General features: G+C 41.5%; 1 protein-coding gene across 3 annotated transcripts in view; it reads right to left on the bottom strand.

The window, feature by feature from the left end:
- The window catches only part of GREB1 (growth regulating estrogen receptor binding 1), a 161,471-nt gene extending 140,747 nt beyond the window's left edge, over nucleotides 1-20,724 (bottom strand). For 2 of the 3 annotated variants that reach the window (XM_039912395.1, XM_039912398.1), the window contains exon 1: nucleotides 20,618-20,679. Coding sequence is in view for 1 of the 3 variants with exons in the window: in XM_029074341.2 (XP_028930174.1) it covers nucleotides 20,618-20,692 (75 nt within the window). In the remaining 2 variants the exon portion in view is untranslated. Of the gene's footprint in view, nucleotides 1-20,617 lie in introns of all 3 variants that reach the window. The other variant, XM_029074341.2, reaches the window with a different exon arrangement.
- Nucleotides 20,725-21,697: the final 973 nt, after the last annotated feature.

The following is a 21,697-nucleotide window of genomic DNA, read 5'->3' as shown; positions in this document are numbered from 1 at the left end:
CCCGAGCACAGGTTTCAGTAAAACCAGAAGTCAACGACAGACAAGTGCTTGGCTATGGACAAAAACTGATATACAGATGGGGCTGTTGGTCCATTTATCAACATTTTCAGCCACACCAATAGGCACAGATAATGATTTGGCCTCTGTGGCTTCACATGTGGGGATTCCCTGCAGACCCTATTTCTGGGCAGGATAGGCTGCAGGGCAAGAAAGGCGATACCGTAGGTCCCATTTAAAATCCTGTGAGAAGGATCAGAAAAAGAACGAGGGGCTCCTACGTTTCCTGAAACCTGAGGCAATTCTGAAAGTTGTCATTTGGGAAACTGATGAAGCAGCCATAGACACACATGCCAGTGACTCTCTTTAAAGCATGAAAGGGAGGATATTGCTTTTGGTCTTTCTTGCCACCCACGCCAGCGAATATGTATTGGTCAACGGACTCAGAAAAACAATGGCCTGTTCATTCATTCATTCATTCAATCGTATTTATTGAGTGCTTACTGTGTGCAGAGCACAGTACCAAGCGCTTGAAATGTACAATTCGGCAACAGATAGAGACAATCCCTGCCCAGCCTGTTTAAACTCTCCCTCTCTGATTAGACTAATGATAGACATAGTCTTAAAAAACCCTTTTTAATCTCATCAGCAGTCCAGTCTAACAATATTTAAGACAAGAAATATTCTAATATTTCTTGGTATAGGAGGCTGTCCCTTCCTTTGTCCAAGAAACCATAAGACCTGGCTAAGAGCTTTAAATCACTTAATACTTCTGAGCAAAATACAGGATCCCAGAAATAAATTTGAATCATTTCTTTGAAAGTATTTTTTAATTTTTTTTTATTACTGAATCATTGATACAAAAGTCTAGAAGGGATTTTGATTACCATGCTATTTTATGAGTCCATTTAAGAGCAAGTGCCTGGGAGTCCCGGCTCCACTTACTTGCTGTGTGACCTTGGGCAAGTTACTTAACTTCTCTGTGCCTCAGTTACCTCATCTGTAAAATAGGGAGTAAAATTATGAGCTCTTCATGGGACAGGGACTATGTCCAACCTGATTATTTCTATCTACTCCCAGTATTTAAATACAGTGCCTGGCACCTAGTAAATGCTTAATACCAAAAGAAAAAGATACTAGTAAAAATAATGTCATACATGATAATAAAGCATTTTGGATATAACAGCATAAAAAAATGAGAAAAGAGAAAGGCCTCCATATTTAACCTTATCATTTTGAAATTATATTTAATCTGCACACTGACCCAAGACGACCAGGAGCATACATTCATCTTCTTAATTATGCATGTGCTTGACAGTCTTGAGAAAATGCTGGGTTCTGAGGTCAAGCTCTGTAACTCATCACTGAACACCTGTCAATAGTTGAGTGATTGATAGTCCTGCCTACAATCATTTCTTCTGATAGAAGCCAACACTGTAGTCCTCTCTATAAATTGACCCATATATTTTATTGTTGTCCAAATATTCTATGCCTCAAATTTATGAGGGAATAATAAAAGAGTAAAAGGACTGCCCAGACGCGGAGTGGATAGTGCACTGAACTAAACTGGTTTCTACCTGAGGCTCAAAAATGTATTTCCTAAAAATTCTAGAAAAGTTTCTTGAATAATGCTCGCTTTGCCATCATGCAGCTGACAGAACTCAAAAGATATGATTAATACAGCTCTGACTTTCAATTACCTAAGATGACCCTCAGACCTCTTCTCGCTCCCTTCAGCTACTGAGAAGAGCTCGTAGTATGAATGACATCCAGGCAAACACTTCTTCCTTGCAATGTTCCCCTGCCCAAGAAATCTCATTGCAATGTGGCCTATATTAGCAACACCAACTGCAAAACCAAAAAGCTCCATGGATGAGGAAAAGGGGAACATCCATGATCTAAAGCATCACTGAACTACTTGCAATCTTGAGGTTACCCATTGCAGAAGAGCTTTGATGGTTTGGTTTTTTCCCCCATCTTTCCCTTCTGAAAGATTTTCCCAGCCCAAATCACCACCCCCTGCTCCCCCCTGCCCCCCACATACAATCTCTCCATTTCTCTTTTATTTTATTTTCTTTGGACCTGTTTGCTGATTTAAGAAGTAAAGGGTAGTAGCCTTGTTTTTTTTTTTATTTTTCTGGCTTGCTAATGTTCGTTCTCTTGTTACCGGCACCCCATGGCCTTAGTATTGAATACATCTTCAAATTCAGAGAACAGCTACACTATTGAGTAATGTGTCTAATCACTAGCCTTCCCATTTAGGCAATTAATTCTCCCAAATGGAGTAAAAGAAAGAAGCTGCCATCAGGTTTACAAAGATCTTGGGCTAAAATCATCCTTTATTTTCAATTCTCAACAGGCCTGTCTCCTATCGACCCCGCCCCACTAACCCTCCCCCACCTCCTACCTCTACCACCATCCTGTCACGTATACATCAGCTAACTGCCAGTCAATATCACAGAGAAAATAAATTACCAAAGATACAAAGCCGAGATCTGCCTTGCAATAACTGGCCCCAAGGCTACTGTTGGTACATTTAGAAAAAGGAATACGGGCCCAGAATGGAGGGGGGAAAGGAGGGCAGAGGAAAATAGAATACAAAATGGATTTAGAAGCAAGAATCTCTCCACTTCTATGTCCTGGATAATCATGCTTTTGTTAAAGGAACAGAGAAGATGTTCCCAGCTGGACAGCCTTTTCTGTGTATCTGTTAAAACTGTTAAGAGATAGGACTACTGAGGGGAAGGACAAATACACAAAAGCAGAGTTCTGCCTGAGATAAGAGAAAATGGGATCTTCCACCAAACTCCAGGCTATTAGTCTCCTTGATATTTGATAATCATCAGCTTTACAGCCTAACTTCCTACTGGATTATCCATGTCTGACCCATTTCCTACAAAACTTGGAATCATCTGGAATGCAGCTCTCATTTTCTGACAAACATATTATTAGAAATCTCTGATCAAGTCCCAAATCATACAAAGTAATTATACCATTTGGTTATCTGAAAAGGAAATGTGGGTTATAATTTATCATCAAGAGATCTCAAAATATGAAAACCAAATATTAAGAATATAACAGAAGAAAATGAATCAGCTACATAGGAAATATACTAACTAGGCTATAGAGTCTACTAGATAGAGTTTTCTTAAGGAAAAATTCTGCCTCTTGCAAAACTGTTGAGCTAAGTTACTGTCCCCCTTCCTGTCATTATAAACTCCACTCATCCTGTAAGATGATGAACAAGATTAACTCTGAAACATCACTGAAATAACAGAAAGAGCATGGGCTTGGGAGTCAGAGGTTGTGGGTTCTAATCCCATCTCCTCTTGTCTGCTGGGTGATCTTGGGCAAGTCACTTAACTTCTCTGTGCCTCAGTTACTTCATCTGTAAAAATGGGGATTAAAAAAAAAATATGAGCCCCATGATTACGCTGTATCTACCTCAGTGCTTAGAACAGTGGTCTTCACATAGTAATCGCTTAACAAATACCATAAATTATTATTTAAAAAGAACCCAATCATCAATGCTACTAATTGTGATAACCTTTCTCCTTAGCTGCATGGATTGGAATCTAATTCCTGTAATTGCATTTGCTTGAAAAAATTTATTTCACACTAAGACTAAACTAACCAACCATGCCAAAATGTGGCTCTTTGAATATAACAAATTGATTCATATGCAATTATAGCAAAGGAATGTACACCTTTGAAATATAAAGTTATTCCAAAACATAAAGTAGACTTTTAGCTCTTCAAAAAACAATCACATTTCAAAAAGAATATCATTTTTCACACTAAATCTTCACTTGAAAGCCAAACTACAATTTCACAGAAATCTATTTTCACTTTATTTTACAATTGTCAATACTAATAATAAAATTGTGATATTTCTATGGTGTGCTATGTGCAAACCATTGTATTAAGCATTGGGATAGATGTAACATAAACCAGTAAGTAACCACTCTGATACACACCTACATTTAACCTTGGTGGTGCTATTGAATAGAAATCTAAGGAAAAAAGATTGTTTTAAAGATTGAATTGTACTAGTTGTTTTCTTCCCTTCCAACCCATCGGGGTTATTTCACTCCTCACAGCTTGCTTTCTCTAGCCTACAACCCAAGGATTACTAAACTGTTAAAAGACTAGCATTTTTAACTATCTCACAAATGCATCTTAGGAAAATGAATCATTTCATCCCCCCCCCCCAAACTAGGGCATTCTTTTTGATTAATGCAAACGCTATTGATTGGCTGTTTGCTGAATTAATAGCACTACTGCAAATCCTCCCTCTCTTCACCCAGTGTTTCCCAGCAAAGAGGCCCATTACATAGCAGGGGGCAGAGGACAGAGTTAGATAACACTGTTTAGACATTTCTTTGATGTGCACAGGATTCATCCTAGACAAGTGACCAATGGAAACAAAAGAACACTGTTGGGCTGTTGGGAACCTAAGCCATTCTTCTCACCACCTTTTGAAATCCCAAGGCTTCTCTTCCCTGACCTCTGCACCCCCACACAAAGATCTCATTTGAAGGATGGTCAGAGATGTCAAAAATTCTCTCCAAATTTAGCCAATAAGCAAAGGATGCCTTTCTTTTTCCAGGCTAGCTTTGTGTGCTAATGTACCAGCTGGAGTGAGAATGGAATTTTAAAAACAGATAGAGACAAGCATGCTTTCTTTGGCTGCCCTTGACAAAAAGTCTTTCAGAAATACAGCTCAAGTACGTAAACACATGTACATACACACGTACGTACACACACACACATACACCTCCCCAGCATGATTTTTAAATAGTCCTTTGTCAGCTGGTGAAATTAATTCACTCATTAGAACTTGTGCACTAACTATGTGCAGAAGGCTGTACAAATCACCATCTAAGAGTAACAGACAAGGTTCCTGATACTGAGAAATTTACAATATAATGGGGAAGGCAAAGATAAACAGTTGAAAACAAACATAGGAATAAGAGGAAAAACATAGATGCCAAACACTGTCAGCCATGACTTGAAGGGAACTGATCATAGGGAATACACCAACCTACGGAGCAATCCTCAATCTACATTAAAAAGAGGCAAAAATGGTCTTTTGCTGAAAAGATAAAGATGCATCGTTTTCAAACAATTTTCATTGCCACTCCAAAATCCTGATCATTTGTCCACACTTCAGGCATCCCCAGCTGTCTGAACCATGATCCCGGCTCCCACTAAGGGTTCCATCCCACCCCCAAAATCTAGAGTTGCCAAGCCATCCTAATTCTACCTGGATCCTCCTACTATATTTCTCCTTACCCTGGACCTACCCAACATTGATCCCAAAGTGTGGACACCATTCCCACTGACCAAGCCACCCAGAATCTATTTCCATGCTCTCAAGTCCTTATTACTGTTAATGACAATAATAATTACTATTGTAGTACTCATTAAGCACACACACAGTGCTAAACATTGTGAGCGGGTAAAGATAAGATAATCAGTTCAGACACAGTCTCTATCTATGCCACAGGGGTTTCACAGTCTAAGAGGGAAGAAGAGGTATTGCATTCTTCATTTATAGATAAGGAAATTTAGGCACGGAAATTAAGAGACTTGTCCAGGATCATACAGCAGGCAAGAGTAGAACTGGGATTAAAAACCAGGTCTCTTGACTTCCTGTCCTGTGCTTTTTCCACTAAAATGAGAAACATATAGGGGAAAAAGAAAGAGTTGTGGTAGTAATAATAAAAGTATTCATTAGTACTAGAGAAGCATTAGAGAAGCAGCATGGCTCAATGGAAAGAGCACAGGTTGGGGAGTCAGTGGTCATGAGGTCTAATCCCGGCTCCGCTGCCTGTCAGCTTTGTGACCTTGGGCAAGTCACTTAACTTCTCTGGGCCTCAGTTACCTTATCTGTAAAATGGGGATGAAGACTGGGAGCCCTACGTGGGACAACCTGATTCCCTTGTTTCTACCACAGAGCTTAGAACAGTGCCTTGTGCATAGTAAGCACTTAACAAATACCAACATAATTAGTAGTAGTAGTAGTATTTACTCGGTAGAATACACTGTGAATAATACACTGTTCTAAGGCCTTAAGAAGAACAATAACAAGAAATTTATTTCTTTCACTCAAATTGGAGAAAAAAAATATAAAATTTTTACATATGGAATAGGGAAGATAAAAAATTGAATGCAATAATCCATAGTGTGTATATATATATATATATACACACTATGGATTATTGCATTCAATATATGTATATAGTGTATATATATATACATATATTCTGAAACTTACTTCTCCAGCCTCCACTTCTCTCCTCTGCAGTCTCTCATTTCTTCCTGCCTTCAGGACATTTCACTTGGATGTCCTGTTGACACCACAAACTAAACTTATCCAAACAAAACTCATCTTCCCACCCAAACCCTGTCCTCATTTAGATTTTCCCAACATAATAGATAGCACCACCATATTCCCTAGCTCACAAGCCCATAATCTTGACTCATATCTCTCATTTAAAATCACATATTCAATCTCTCTCCAAATCCCGTCTATTTTACCTAGTCAACATCTCTGGAATTCACCCTTTCCTCTATATCCAAACTGCTGCCACTGCTGGGCTCTTTCTTTGCTGACCACCCTGCCTCCAGCCTCTTCCCTCTCCTGTCCATACTTCATTCTATTGCAAGTGTCATTTTTCTAGAAAATAGTTCTGTGCATTTCTTTCCACTCTTTAAAACCTCCGAAGGTTATCCATACATTGGTACATCAAAAAGAAATTCCATACTATTGGTTTTAAGGCACTCAATCAAGTTCGCCCCCTCCTACCTACCCTCACTCTTCTCCCACTACAACCCAACCCTCACTTATTTCCTTGACATCAACCTATTTTCTCTGCTTCCTATCTTCTCTCACCCTTGCTTATGCCCTCCCTCATTCATTCAGTAGTATTTATTGAGCGCTTACTATGTACAGAGCACTATACTAAACGCTTGATCCTCTGCCCTCCTGCCTTGATCTCTCTCCCATTTCATAGCTGACAGATGACCAGCAGCAGCATGATGTAGTGGATAGAGCTTCATCATCTTCAAACCCTACTAAAATCACATCTCCTTCAGGAAGTCTTCCCTGACTAAACTCTCATCTTCTTACCCTATTCTCCCTCTATGTCACCTATGCAATAAAGTTTGTACTACCTAAGCACTTTGATACTCTCCCACCTTCACCAGATTTATGAACATATCTTTACATTCTGTTTCTTCTTACTTGAAATTTATTTTAATGTCTCTCCCACATTAAATTGTAAGTTTCTCAAGGGCAGGGAATGTGTCCATTGTGCTCTCCTAATAATGATAGTATTTACTAAATGCTTCCCATACGTGCTGTACTAAGCAACATAGCTTAGTGTATAGAGCACAGAACAGGAAGTCAGAAGGACTTGGGTTCTAATCCCATCTCTGCCACATGTCTGCTGTTTGACCTTGGGTAAGTCACTTCACAGGGCCTTCGTGACCTCATCTGTAAAATGAGGATTAAGACTGTGAGCCCCAAGTGAGTCAGGGACTGTGTCCAACCTGATTAATGTATCTATCCTATAGCTCAGAACAGTGATTGGCACAGAGTAAGCACTTAATAAGTACCATAATTATGAAGTCACAACTTCTCTGTTAAATGTGTAGTAAATCCTTTATTTTTTTTTTAAAGCAGCAGCATGGTGTAGTGTATAGAGCATGGACCTGGGAGTCAGAAGGTCATGGGTTCTAATTCCAGCTCTGGAACTTATCTGCTGTGCAACCTTGGGCAAGTCACATCACTTCTCTGCGCCTCAGTTATCTCATCTGTAAAATAGGGATTGAGAATGTGAGCTCCACATGGATCAGGAACTGTGTCCAACCTGATTTGCTAGTATCCACCCCAGTGCTTAGTACAGTGCCTGGCACATAATAAGTGCTTAACAAATACCATAATTATCATTATTATTACTACTAGGAGAAGCAGCGTGGCTCAGTGGAAAGAGCACAGGCTTTGGAGTCAGGGCTCATGAGTTTGAATCCCAGCTCTGCCACTTGTCAGCTGTGTGACTGTGGGCAAATCACTTAACTTCTCTGTGCCTCAGTTCCCTCATCTGTAAAATGGGGATTAAGACTGTGAGCCCCACGTGGTTCCTGATTCCTGATAGCCTGTGTCTACCCCAGCGCTTAGAACAGTGCTCAGCACATAGTAAGCGCTTAACAAATACCAACATTATTATTACTAAGCAGTACAGTAGATACAAGATAATCAGGACCCACATGGTGCTCAGAGTATAAGAGGGAGAACAGATATAGAACCCCCATTTTGAAGGTGAGGAAACTGAGTCACAGAGAATCAATTATATTTATTAAGCACTTACTCTGTGCTCAACACTGCACTAAGTGCTTGGGAGTATACAATACAAAAGAACTGATAGACAGTTCCCTGCCCACAACAAGCTCACAATCTTACAGAGAAGCTAAGTGTCTTGTCCGAGGTCACACAGCAGTAAGTCGTGAAGCTGGGATTAGGATCCAGGTCCTCTGATTTCCAGGACCATGCTCTTTCCACTAGGCCACACTCCTTCCCAAGTGTTCTCCACACAGTAAACATTCAATAAATATCATTCATTAAGCTACAGGAATTTTCTCCTCATTTTTGCTTTACTTAAATATCATGGCAGCATTAGCGGTGTCATTTTGAGAGTTTCATATGCCTATGGCAGACAATTTACCTAACCCTGATTTACGCCCACAACAATATAATCAAAATTAAATTCACCTGTGAGAATGGATAGATAACAATGAGGTAAATCTTTGTTTCCAAACCAATAACTTTAAAGCCTCCAAATTTTGTCATTTTAGCCTGGGAAGATGTTGATAATTGCATTAGCTGGCCAGAAGAGAAAATGCCCACATGCTGATACCAGCAGCAATATACCTCCCATTTCCTTTCTTTTCCCCCTTCCTCCTTCCAGTCGTGTAGGAATAGGAATGAAGGAAGAGGAGTTGGGTGGGAACAAAAGAAAATGAGAAGGGAAAAGATGGGCCAATGTCAGCACATATATATTCTGTGGACCCTTGAATGCTGACTGCAGTTCACCACTCACTCACACCCAACTCTTCAAACAATTCAGATTAATGGAGCAGAGTTATTATTAGAAATGACCTGCCTACAGACATGTAGTCCAATGAGTCAATGATAAAGTAGATCCAAATCTCCCCTGTATCCCATGAGGTCTACTTGAGTTCCAAGAGCTGGAGAATTTAATCTTGCATTTTTTTACTTCAATGCCCAAATAGAGTCCCAACAAGTGTCCCAACAAGTGCTTACTATTCAAATATTTAATACAGACAGGTTTGGTGGAGTTAGCATTGGATAGGAACACTATGACCCATGGCTGGCTCTACCTGTGCCTACCTGGGTGACCTGGGAGACCTGAGGTCACCAGGCCTCAAATTTCCATATTTAAGAGGGGAATGAGTTGTCCATTTCTACAGACACCTGAACAGTACTGGGCTCTAATTAGGGCAAGAGAGTTCAATTAGAAATAAGGAAAAAGACTTGAATGCCAGAGCTATGAAGTATTAAGAGTGCAGAAATTCCTTCCCTGGAAACAAAGAAAAGAGTACTTTACTTGCATAATTGCCCCATTTTGGGGGGCCAATTTTTGCAACCCCATACAGGAGAGGGAACCATTACACAGGCAATTAAGTCTAGCAATAATGGGAGCAAGAGAAAAAGAAAAAAAAGGAAGAGGAAGACATGAGGACACTTGAGGCTGCTTCTTTGACTTCGATTACACTCTACCCACGTGCTGCATACAATAGGCAGGTAATAAATTATAAGTCCTCATTTATCTTCTTACCCTAGAGTTTGCCCCCTCTACCAGCCTATATCTGGACCACGCTTTTCCTTCCCAGGAGTTCACAAGGAGCCTGTATCTATAGTGTTAGTACTTTCTGACCTCTCTCTTCCTACCTCAGAGTTGAGCCTCCACGGGCATTCTGATCCTACGCCTCTTCATTCAATCATATTTATTGAGTGTTTACTGTGTGCAGAGCACTGTACTAAGCACTTAGAAAGTACAATTCAGCAATAAAGAGATAATCCCTGCCCACCCTGGGTTTACAGTCTAGAAGGGGAAAGACAGACACCAAAACAAGTAAACAGGCATCAATATAAATAGAATTATAGCTATATACATATAAACATCAGTGCTGTGGGGCAGTGGGGAGAGCAAAGGGAACAAGTCAAGGTGACCAAGGGAAGGGGAGCTGAGAAAAAGTGGTGCTTAGTCTGGGAAGGCCTCTTGGAAAAGGTGAGCCTTCAGGAAGGCTTGAAGCAGGGGAAGAGTGATTGTTTGGCGGATTTGAAGAGGGAGGATGTACCACACCAGAGGTAGGACGTGGGCCAGGAGTGGATAGCGGGACAGGCGAGATCGAGGCACAGTGAGAAGATTAGCACCAGAGGAGCGGAGTGAGTGGGCTGGGATGTAGAAGGAGAGAGGGAGGTGAGAAGGAGAGAAGGGAGGTGAGGTAAGAAGGGGTAAGGTGATGGAGAACTTTAAAGCCAATAGTGGGGAGTTTTACAGAGGTTTATAGGCAACCACTGGAGATTTTTGAGGGTGGGGTGGGGAGCGGTAACAAACCCTGAACATTTCTGTAGAAAGATAAACTGGGCAGCAGAGTGAAGTATAGACTGATGTGGGGAGAGGCAGGAGTTTGGGAGGTCAGAAAAGAGGCTGATGCAGTAATCCTGTCAGGATAGAACAAGTGATTGTACTAACGTGGTAGCGTGGATGGAGAGGAAGGTGTGGATCTTGGCAATGTTCCTACCCAAGCACAGGCCACTAGCAATGCTTACAAAAATAATATTTCTTTTCCTACTCAAGAATTGTGGCAGGGTTGGGATATTGGAAATTTATACAGTGGAAATTTATACATATGAGTGGATATGGAATTTATTTGCACAATCCATTCTTCACTGATCATTTTTCTTAAAAATCAATTCAGACCACATCTCCCCACCTCTCAAAAACCTCTAGGGGTTACCCATCCATCTCCACATCAAACAGAAACTCTTTAGCATGGGCTTTAAAGTACTCAATCAGCTTTTTCCCCACCTACATTAGCTTGTTCTACTACACCCAATCCACAAACTCACTCCTCTAAGGTCAACCTAAATCACTACATCTCAATCTCATCTATCTCACTTCTGATCACTTACCTGTGTCCCCCTCCTGGTCTGGAACTTTTTCTCACCCAACAGTCCCCCACTCTCCACACCTTCAAAGCCATTCTAAAATCATACCTCCTGTAGAAGGTCTTGCTTACCTAAGCCTTCATTACCCCTAGACACTACCCCTCTGTCTTGCCTACACACTCAGATTTGTACCCCTTAAGTATATAATATTCACCCCAAATGCAGACCCTCAGCACTTAAGTACATATTCTTATTCTTTACTGTTTTCCTATCTGTAATCATTTTAATGTCTGTCTCCCTCCACCAGACTTGTAAGCTCTCTGTGGGCAAGAATCATGTCTATCAACTCTATTGTACTGTACTCTCTTAAGCACTGCTCTTGACACAGTAAGTTCTCGAAAAATATCACTGACTGATTGATCTAAACACTCATCCAGCTCTCTGATTCTATGATTTCATTACCATCTGCTCCACCTTTTCCCCCAGAGCTTGTAGAAAGACAAAGTAAATATGAAAGGCCTTTGTATCTCCAGAAGAAAATGCATAAATTCAAAGATTTGGGTTATGGATCTACTCATTTAGATGAAGGTTTCAGATTGCATAGCTAAGCACTCCCTGAAGTTGTGGAAGGTCACTCAGCACACACATTTTCTCCCAAGTTCTGGCCACTTAAGACTCCTATGTAAAAATAATTATTATTCTTATTATGATCGTATTTGTTAAGCCCTTACTATGTGCCAGGCATCATACTAAGCACTAGGGTGGATACAAATTGGGTTTGACATAGTCCCTGTCCTGCATGGGGTTCACAGTCTTAATCCCCATTTTACAGATGAGGTAACTGAGGCACAGAGAAGTGAAGTGACTTGCTCAAGGGCACACAGCAAACAAGTAGCAGAGCTGTGATTAGAACCCATGGCCTTCTGACTCCCAGGCCCATGCTCTATCCACTACGCCATGTTACTTCCTCTGCTTCCATGTATCAGGTGGCTCCCAAAATGCCCTGCCAGGGTTCAGTCAGCACAGCCACCATCCCACTGGCTGTCTCTCGAGGCTTTTGAATGCTGGATGATAATAATGTCTGAGTGGCTAATCTCCAAGAAATCTCCAGGAAGTTGCCACTCCAACAGGGATGGCTCCTGTTACTGCACAGGAAGAGAAGGACTGAAGTAGTATTAAATGCTACTCGACATATTAAATGCTAGCTCTGTGCGTAACACTGTACTAAGCACTAATTAAGACTACCCAGGTGGGAATTAGACATGGTCTCTGTATGAAAGAAGCCTTCACTTCTCTGTTCTCAGCAGTAACTGCTTAGGGCCATCAGACTCTTCTTCCACCCAGCCAAAAGTACAGATCGCAACAGTTCCTTCCAAAATATTTTGGGGGTGCAGTACAGAACCCTAAAAAATTTGTGACTGTCCAACTTAGAGGGGGACACCCAGTCACATTACCCAAAGAGCACTATCCAGCATTAGGATAAATTGAGGAAGCATCATTAGTAGTATCATATATTAAGAATTTACTGTGTGCCGAGTACTGAAATAATCAGGTTGAACACAGTCCTTGTCCCAAATCAGGGGACTACAGTCTAAGTAAGAAAGAGGATAGATGTACTGTGTCTCATTTTACAGATGCGGAAACTGAGGCAGAGATTTAAGCAACTTGCCCCAAATCATCTAAAAGATAAATGGCAGAGCTGGGATTGGAACCTAGGTCCTTTGACTCCCAGGCCCCTGCTCTTTCCACTAGGCTACGTCGCAAGAGTGGTAGCGGCAGATGATATGAGCTTCAGAGGAAGGGAAAGAGATGGATGGGGGAGGTGGAATGGTGTGAAAGCAGCATTGGGGAGCAAAAGGAAGCTGACACCTCCCCTGTCCAAGTGAGTCTTGTGGAATGGGAGAAGATGAACTCACACCCCCCCACTTCCCCAGCAATAGTGGCAGGGAAGACACTGTCATCTGGGGAGAGACAGGTTTCAGTGAAGGCAATGGGAGCAGTAGCTGGTCAAGAACAGGTCAAGGATGAAGGGAAGCTTTCCCAAAATGGAGTGGGTTTCCACAGGCCAAACTTGGTTGAAGATGTTGGGGGAGGAATGGGGGTAAGGGATAGCATGAAGGGTGAGGAGGAGATTGGATAGGACAATGGAAGTGAGCTGATGGGGGCCACCACTGGGGAGGTGAAGTGAGGCATCAGTGCCAAAAAGGGATGGGGTAGGGTAGGGAAGGGGTAGGAGATGGCATGAGGGGTGGGGAAGGGTTGAACGGAAGGGGGTGGAGGGGGTACTGGGAATGAAAGACAGGATTGGGCTGATGAGAGCAAAGAGATCAAGGGGGCATTTTGAGATCAGAGAAGTTAAGGGATATAGGAGTTTGTTAGCAACTATAACTGTTTAATATAGTGGTTCAATTGACCAATGAATTGCATGCAGGACTCAGGGTCCCCAAGAGCAAAGAGTGAAATGTTCAGGAGCCTATACAGGGCTGAGTTGTTGTGAAGACAGGCAGCTGTTAACATCCAAGAAGAGGGGCCTTTGTCACTTTGGGGTTGTACAGCCACACCTGTTCTGCCTAATTGAAGGAATAGCCACTTCTCAGCCACAGCAGTTCTGGAGATTTTTGTGCTCCAGAAGGCATTCAACAGAAGTTCTGATGTTAGAGATTACAATTTTGGAAACAACCTATAAATCTCCTAGCTGGGAGATTTTTATTTAAAGTTTGGTACAGTGGTTAAACTGGTGTGCTGTTTCTCTGTCCTGTTCCCCCACGGAGATCTTCATGGGTGTAAACAGTCTTGTCCTCCAATCATGTAGTAGGGAAAAATTGGGCTAATTATTATACAGTCAGGTATCAGTCTGGAAAATAATGCCTCCTGATTTTTTAAACCTTTAGTCAGCCTTAGAAAGTTGCTACCCAGTAATGCATACATCTAGGAAATATGGGTAAATTGACAAATAGCCTGTAACAGATTTTTAATTAGAGGGGAAATCTAGGGATATTCCAACGTTTAAGAAGAGTTGAATTATAGTCAGACACCTGATCTATAATGGGGTCTCAGAGGGAAGCTCATCTACTCATGTGGTTTCAGCTCCCACCTCTTTGCAGATGATACCAAATATATCTCTTTAGCCCTGACATTTCCTCTTACCTCCAGGACATCTTCACTAGGATTTCCTTCCAACCCCTTAAACTCAATATGACCACAACAGAACTCATCCTTGCCTCTAAACCCACTCCTTCCCCTAACTTACTCATCTCAGTCTACATCTCCATTATCCTCCCCACCCCAGAAATCGATAACCTCGGTATCATCCCTGCTCTCTGGTATGCGCTCCGGTCTTGCCACACAGCTAGACCAGTGCATTAGCCTCTGTGCTCGTCTCCCACATCAGTCTCTCTGCCCTCCAATTTGAACTGCATTCTGTTACACAGATCATCTATCTGAACTAAGCCGACATCTCTCCTGTTCTCAGAATCTTCCACTTTTTCCCCCAAAGTCTCTTTGCATCAAACTTCACAAAACAATAATAATAATGGCATTTAAGGTGCTTAATATGTGTCAAGCACTGTTCTAAGCACTGGGGTAGGTACAATCTAATCAGGTTGGATACAGTCCCTGTCCCACATGGGGCTCACAGTCAATCCCCATTTTACAGATGATACAACTGAGGCACAGCAAAGAGAAGTGACTTGCCCAAGGTCACACATCAGACAAGTGGTAGAGCCAGGATTAGAACCCAGTTCCTTCTGACTCCCAGGCCCACGCTCTATCCCCAAGGCCATGCTGCTTCCCTTGCTTTAAGGCTCTTACCAGCTGACTCCATCTTACCTATCTGTGTGACTGTGGGCAAGTCACTTAACTTCTCTGTGCCTCAGTTACCTCATCTGTAAAATGGGGATTATGATTGTGAGGCCCACGTGGGACAACCTGATGTCCCTGTATCTACCCCAGTGCTTAGTACAGTGCTCTGCACATAGTAAGCGCTTAACAAATACCAACATTATTATCTGCTCACTCCACCCGCTATTCCCCACCTAGATGTCCTCTCTCCTCTCAGGCCAATCTTCTAGTTTTTCCTCAATCAACTGTATTAACTGAGTGCTTACTCTGTGGACCTCACTCTCTCAATACCCTTCATTACTGTCCACTTGACTTGGAACTCCCTCCCTCACATCAGACATTTCCCCCCATCTCTAGACTATAAACCCCTTCTATGCAAGAAATGTGTCTACTAAATCTACTGTGTTGTATTCTACCAAGAACCTAGCTTAATGCTGGACACACAGTAAGCACACAATAAATACCACTGATGGATTGACTGATCAAACCACAGCTCTCCCCACCCACAAAACCCTCGTAAAATCTCACCACTTCCTCCAAATCTTTCCAGATTAATTTCCTAGGACCTTGAACCTTATCACCCCCCTTCAGCAAACTCCAGCACTTATGAACTTATTTACACCTCCCTTAGGACTTATGTATATACACCTGCTTTACTGATTTTTGCCTTCTCTAGTTATAAATATTTTTGTTTATCCCCTCTGTTGGAGAGTAAGCTCCTTGAGACAGGAAATGTGCATGTCATCTTTTTATTCTTATTTTACAGGCACCTAGTACAGTGCCTTGCACCATATAGGAGCTCAGTAAGTGATACTATGACTACTACTGATAATAATAATTCTAAAAAAGTTAAAGATGTTAAGTAGTGCATCAAGCTTATGGGCAGAGAAGGCATCTATCAACTGTTATAGCATACTCTCCCAAGAGCTTAGTTCAGCGCTCTGCACACAGTAAGTGCTCAATAAATGCCATTGATAGATTGATCCTACTCTTTGAAAATAGATGTCTAGGAGGGCAGTCGACATACAATTTTCCTACATCTCCTTCCGTACCACTGTCAAAGACAGAATTCTGCAACACCCAGTTTTGCACTGGTTAAATTCCTAATTCTTTAAGAAGCAAAATGACAAAGTATATCAATTGCAGTGCCCCTTTCTCCACACCAAAGCAATTCCAGAAATGTCATGGCAAGCACAAATTTCCAACAGGCCCTTGAAGAACCTTTTGGTTAAGGTGGACAACAATTTCTTGTGGCCACAAGCCATAGCCTTTGAAAATACACCTAAAAATTATGAGATGAACAAAAAGAGTTACAACTTTTACCTTCCCAACTACATGAATATTAAAGCACTTATTTTTTATTGTACTCTCCCAAGCACTTAGGATAGTGCTCTGCACACAGTAAGTGCTCAGTAAATGCAATTGATTTTAATCAGCCATAAGTACTCAGTCTTCTTTGGATCTCTCAAAGTTGGGCAACCTCAAACCCCACTTAGGTTCTATGGAGTGATGTAGGTTCCCAGGGCCCTATTTGTTGTATTGAGTCATACTCTTTTCCCCCTTTCCCTTGATTCAGCCGCTTGAACTTGAATTCACTTGGGTCTCATTATTGGAAAGAAGTTTGTCCACCCATTCAGTCTAGCCATTCCATGACATTTCCAGTTCCAACCAGTTGTCTGATCCTTCTACATAATTCACCCAGCTAGTTGCTGAAATGTCTTCCCCATCTCATTCTCTTCTGTCCTGTAATTCATCAGCATCTGAAATCCATTTCAACAGAATTTAATCATGGGAGAGAATAACATGAATAATTCTCAAAATGGCAATTTAGAAACTAGAAAAAACTTAAAGGAGTTATATTTTATCAAGATCAATTCTATTTACTCCCTTCAAAGCAGACAGGTATAAAGTCAAGAAATAACAATTGGGCTTTCCCCTTTTTCTGTGTGCTTCAAATTCACAGGAAAATTTTTTAATGCCAATCATAAATATTTATGGTTAATGAAGAAAAGAGCTAACACTGAAATGGAACTCAATGAATTAATATTAGTTCCTACAATCAAAAGGGCTAGAAGAAACCTCCAGAGATCATCTGAGAAAAAATGACTTAAAATTTACAGAGTAAGGTGGGTTTACATTCCAAACTTGTTTTTTCTTTTTTGATAGGGGAGGGGGAAAAAACAACATCATCCCATCAGTTTCAAAATAAAACACTTTAAACTAATGAACTTCTTCACTGAAAATCTTTTTTGGTCACACCTTAGTCTTTTCCTTTTTTCTTCACAGGACTAAATAATCCTAAATCCTTTTACCTACCATTCACTCATTTTTATTGTTCCCCCAACATTGTGTAAGTCCCATGCAGGATTTTATGAGACACCTACCCTTTCTTAATTGGCCTAATTTTCTCTCCTAGGAGGTTACATTATAACTTTTCCTCATGGGTATGATTATCCAATCATTAATTACCTTCCTAGTGCTGCTCTAAGTGCTCTCCAAATCTTAATTAGAGGTTGAAACTATCACAAAACTCTAATAAGGTAGTTTCTACATGCCTTTAACCACTCTGAAATTAAATCCTATTCTGTTTGTGGTTCTCTGTGGTCACTAGAGTTTTACCTTCCATACTCTGTTTATAAGCCAGTTGCAAAGAACTAATATTCATGGTTTTAAAGAGGCTAGGTTGCAGTGCACCTTAGCACTAGGTAGTTGCCTTACCTTGTAAATAGACACTTTATGAGAAGGTTTAAATGATCAAGAAAATCACTGAAATGTTTTAATTGCTGTTGCTACACATAAAAGTTACTTTAGTAAAGAAGTGATTTAATCAGCTTCATCATCATTACCCAAAATTGCTTCCCTTACAGTTACAAGAATGAACTCTGTGGCTAATGTCTCTCTGTGATGATTTCAAATATTTTGCAAGCAATTCTTCAAAAGAAAACTATCACAGCCACCTTTAACTGAAACAACAGATTCTATAAACAAAAAGTTAAGATAAGGAAAACATAGTAAACACTTTGCAACTAAAGGCTGTGAAATGTCAATACAAAACCACAGAGCAAATACAAGAAACATAAAACAAGGGGTTCTCATCATCTGAAATAGTAATTTCCTAGTACTTTAGAGTTAATTAGAGCATTAGGTTACCACAAGAAAAGGACAGGACATGTCTTAACCCATCCCTTAAAAGTTTTGCTGCAAAGTTAGACAAATACTTCATTTTGCATTCGTTTGGGTGACAGACCACTTACTCCTTATTCACTACTCAGCTTTGTATTCACTTGAGAGACTAGAAATAAAAGCCCCACATGACAATACTTGCAAAAGAAAAATGCTTTTCAAGCATTATAATACTGCCCCCTAAATTCACCATTTGTAAAGCACTTTCACCCCCTTTCTGAGAGGTTTGAGTTCCAGAGTTTGAACACTCAGTTAATATAAATGCATTAAGGAACTGAATTTACCTTTCAATACCCAAGAAATTAATTTTTATCTTTACATGTCCACATATACCTAGGATATTTTTAATGCCACATAAATTTCTAAAATCAAAGTACAACAAAGATGAAGCCACTTTGTTTTTTTTAACACATAACTCTAAAAATTAATAATGCTCAAGTGTAACTACATCACCAACATGCCAGGGAACAAACTATCATTTCAGGATTTAGTTATAACAGTTTCATCTATCATACATACTAGTGCTGAAGCTCTTCCTTAGCATTTATCGCTAGGAATGATTGCTAGCTTACAAATAATATTGGTTTTATTTCTAATCAATGTACACAAATGAAAAGGTGAGGTCAATTTCATCTTTACTCCATTTAATAGCAAAAGGGATTCAGCTCAGTAAACTCCCCACACATGATATGAATATTGAATCAGTCCCTACAGTATGGAGTAGTGTCACACCTTCAACAAGGCAGGCTTCAAACTACCCAGACAGTGGCACCATTTGTGGCACCATTTAATCAAACTTTGCTGTTTCCTGATTTGTTTTTAGTATTTTTACATATATTTTCCTCTGGTTTCCTTTTTTAAACAATTTTTGAAATGCTGAATTGTTAAAGAAAGGATCCTCTATGCATGATTTTAACTCAGCTCTAAGAAAATCTTTATGTTATATTTTTTCTACAGTATTTTGTCAAGTGAGTTTTTTTTAAACCCTAAGATATGTCCCATTTAAAGCTAAACACAAGAGAAAGCTTTCAGGAAAACACGTAAAAGCAAGAAGTGGGGCTAATTGTTCCTAGTGAAGTCACAACAGTCGAATAAAAATGACTCAAGTGTATGAAAGGGGGTTTTAGATAAATTCACACATTTATTGTTTTAAAGGTATAATAAAACTTTTAGTCCCGAAATAACAATTCACTCCATAATAAAAGTTGTCTAAAGAAAAGTCGCATTGTGTAAATCGTGGTTCCTCTTTTTAGCTGATTCTGTTTATTGATGATCAGAAAAGACTTGACAGCAAAATAGCCCAACATCTTATTACAAGATGGAAAACAATAGCTCCTCTATCCTAAACTCACTAACCTACACAATGGAACCTCCACCACCTCATTTCACCTCTCAGTTTTTCAAAGTTTGGCCAAATTCCCTTCATGGGAAAATTCCTCCTTAAAAACAAACTCCAACTCGCTTTTCTAAATGAATCAAATTGTTTGATTAAAATCCCGAGTCAGATGATTGTGTGATTTACCGCCTGTCCTGCTGCGGTCACACTTTTCTACATCCAAGGCGGGGGGGGGGGGGGGGGGGGGGGGGGGGGGGGGGGGGAGTCCCATGAAGGGAATTTTTGAAAAAAACAACTTACACATTCATTCATTCATTTGTATTTATTGAGCACTTACTATGTGCAGAGCACTGTACTGAGCGCTTGGAAAGTACAATTTGGCAACAAAGCGAGACAATCCCTACCCAACAACGGGCTCACAGTCTAGAAATTTGGGGTGGGGATCAAGAGCAGCCTAAGGAAAGAGACTTTCTCCCCATGATGTCCCAGTTTACCCTTTTCCATTCTCTGTCCTGTTTTAAGCCTGAGTTGGAGGAAAACCTCAGGACAACTTAAATTAGTTGGGTAAATTTAAAATTACAATAATAAAAAAGTAAATGTGCAGCTCCAGCCTTTAGAAGGATCCTGATTTGTCTAAGGGCGTCTCAGGACATCCATGCCCCCCACCCCTTTTACACTCACTGTAGCTGCAATAAATTTCCCCAATTCTCAGAGTTGGGCACTAGGCAGGATCTCTGCATTTCCAGTCACCCCTTCCATCCAGCCCTCCCCGCCCGGAGACCCCCGTTCCCAGCCAGGGAAGGGGTTGGACTGGTCTGTGAGCTGATCCCTTGCATTTCATGCCCAACCCTGGCTCTCCACCCTCCTGCACCCCACCCAGCTCTGCAGCAGCAAAATGTGACCTCCTGGAAGAAGGGAGATGCTGCCATGAGGTGTCCCCCACCCTCTTCCAGAACCCAATTTAGGTCCAAGGTGGTGGGGGGCAGCTCGATGTGCTTGCCGACTTTCAAACCCCTGCATGTCTGCTGAGGCCCAGACTGGGGAGGGGGAGTGAATCTTACCTCCGTGACCCTCTTTGTCTTCTCCCTAGGGTTACCACCGTTCAGGGTTTGACCTGGAGGCCGGTTCGTGAGCATAATCTCCAGGCTCTGGGTTAAACCAATAATTCCCCCGGTTAGAGCTGAAGCTGGGGGGGCTGGGGGGGCTGGGGGGGAAGGAAACTTGAAAACCCGGAGATCAAAAGTTGCAATCGTGAAGACCCTTATCCCAGAGCCGTGGGAAAGGCGGGGGCTACTCCGCTTCTCCGGGTTTTAGCCGTGGCTCGGAGGGGAGGAAGGAGGGCCCAGGGAGATGGACATTTCACCGGGTTCAACCCAGGGATGGAACACCAAAAGGGGGGAGAAGAAGGGGGTGAAAAGGAAGGTAGGAGAGATAAGTGAAAAATAGCATCAGCATCAGTCCGGCTTTGCTAGGGGCCTCGAACTGGCAAGCCCTGGATCACAGGGGCAGCATCCCTTAGGGGCCACTGAGGGTCAGTTTATCATTCCCAGCCTCACTGCTTTGGGATGACCCTCCGGGTCCTAGGAATGGAGGGAAGCTAGTATGAGCCTGGTGTGGGCAGGGATTGTCTCTCTTTATTGCTGAACTGAACTTTCCAAATGCTCAGGACAGTGCTCTGCGCACAGGAAGTGCTCAGTAAATACACTTGAATGAATGAGCCCAAAGGCAGATTGGAAGGGTCCCTTCTCCCTGGAGGGGTCAGAGGGCAAGGCCAAGGAGAGAAAGAGCCAACCCCTCAAAAGTGGGGAAACGTTGTCCAGTTTATCCTATAAATGATGAGAATGAGAGGCCCGCAGAAGTAACCAGGAAAGGTTTGGAGTTTCAAAGTGAACCCTGCTGGAGGGGCTGCGAGACAATAAGCACCTTTCTTGGGGTCCTTGGGGCAGCTGGCTACCTTACAGCAAGGAAAAAAAAAATCCCCATTGTGTCCCCGGACTGCGCGCCTGCCTCCAGATCAATACCCTCCTCCAGATCCATACCCTCCTCGGTCCCCTTGACAGATTGCTGTTCCCTCTATAAGTAAGTCTACCGGCTGGATTCCCCAAAAAAATTGGGATCTCACGGTGGAAGTCTAGCTGCCA

The sequence above is a fragment of the Ornithorhynchus anatinus genome, chromosome 1 (genome assembly GCF_004115215.2).
Source record: "Ornithorhynchus anatinus isolate Pmale09 chromosome 1, mOrnAna1.pri.v4, whole genome shotgun sequence".
Lineage (NCBI taxonomy): Eukaryota > Metazoa > Chordata > Mammalia > Monotremata > Ornithorhynchidae > Ornithorhynchus > Ornithorhynchus anatinus.
The sequence above is the reverse complement of the archived record's forward strand: the minus strand, read 5'-3'. Positions and strand labels throughout refer to the sequence as shown.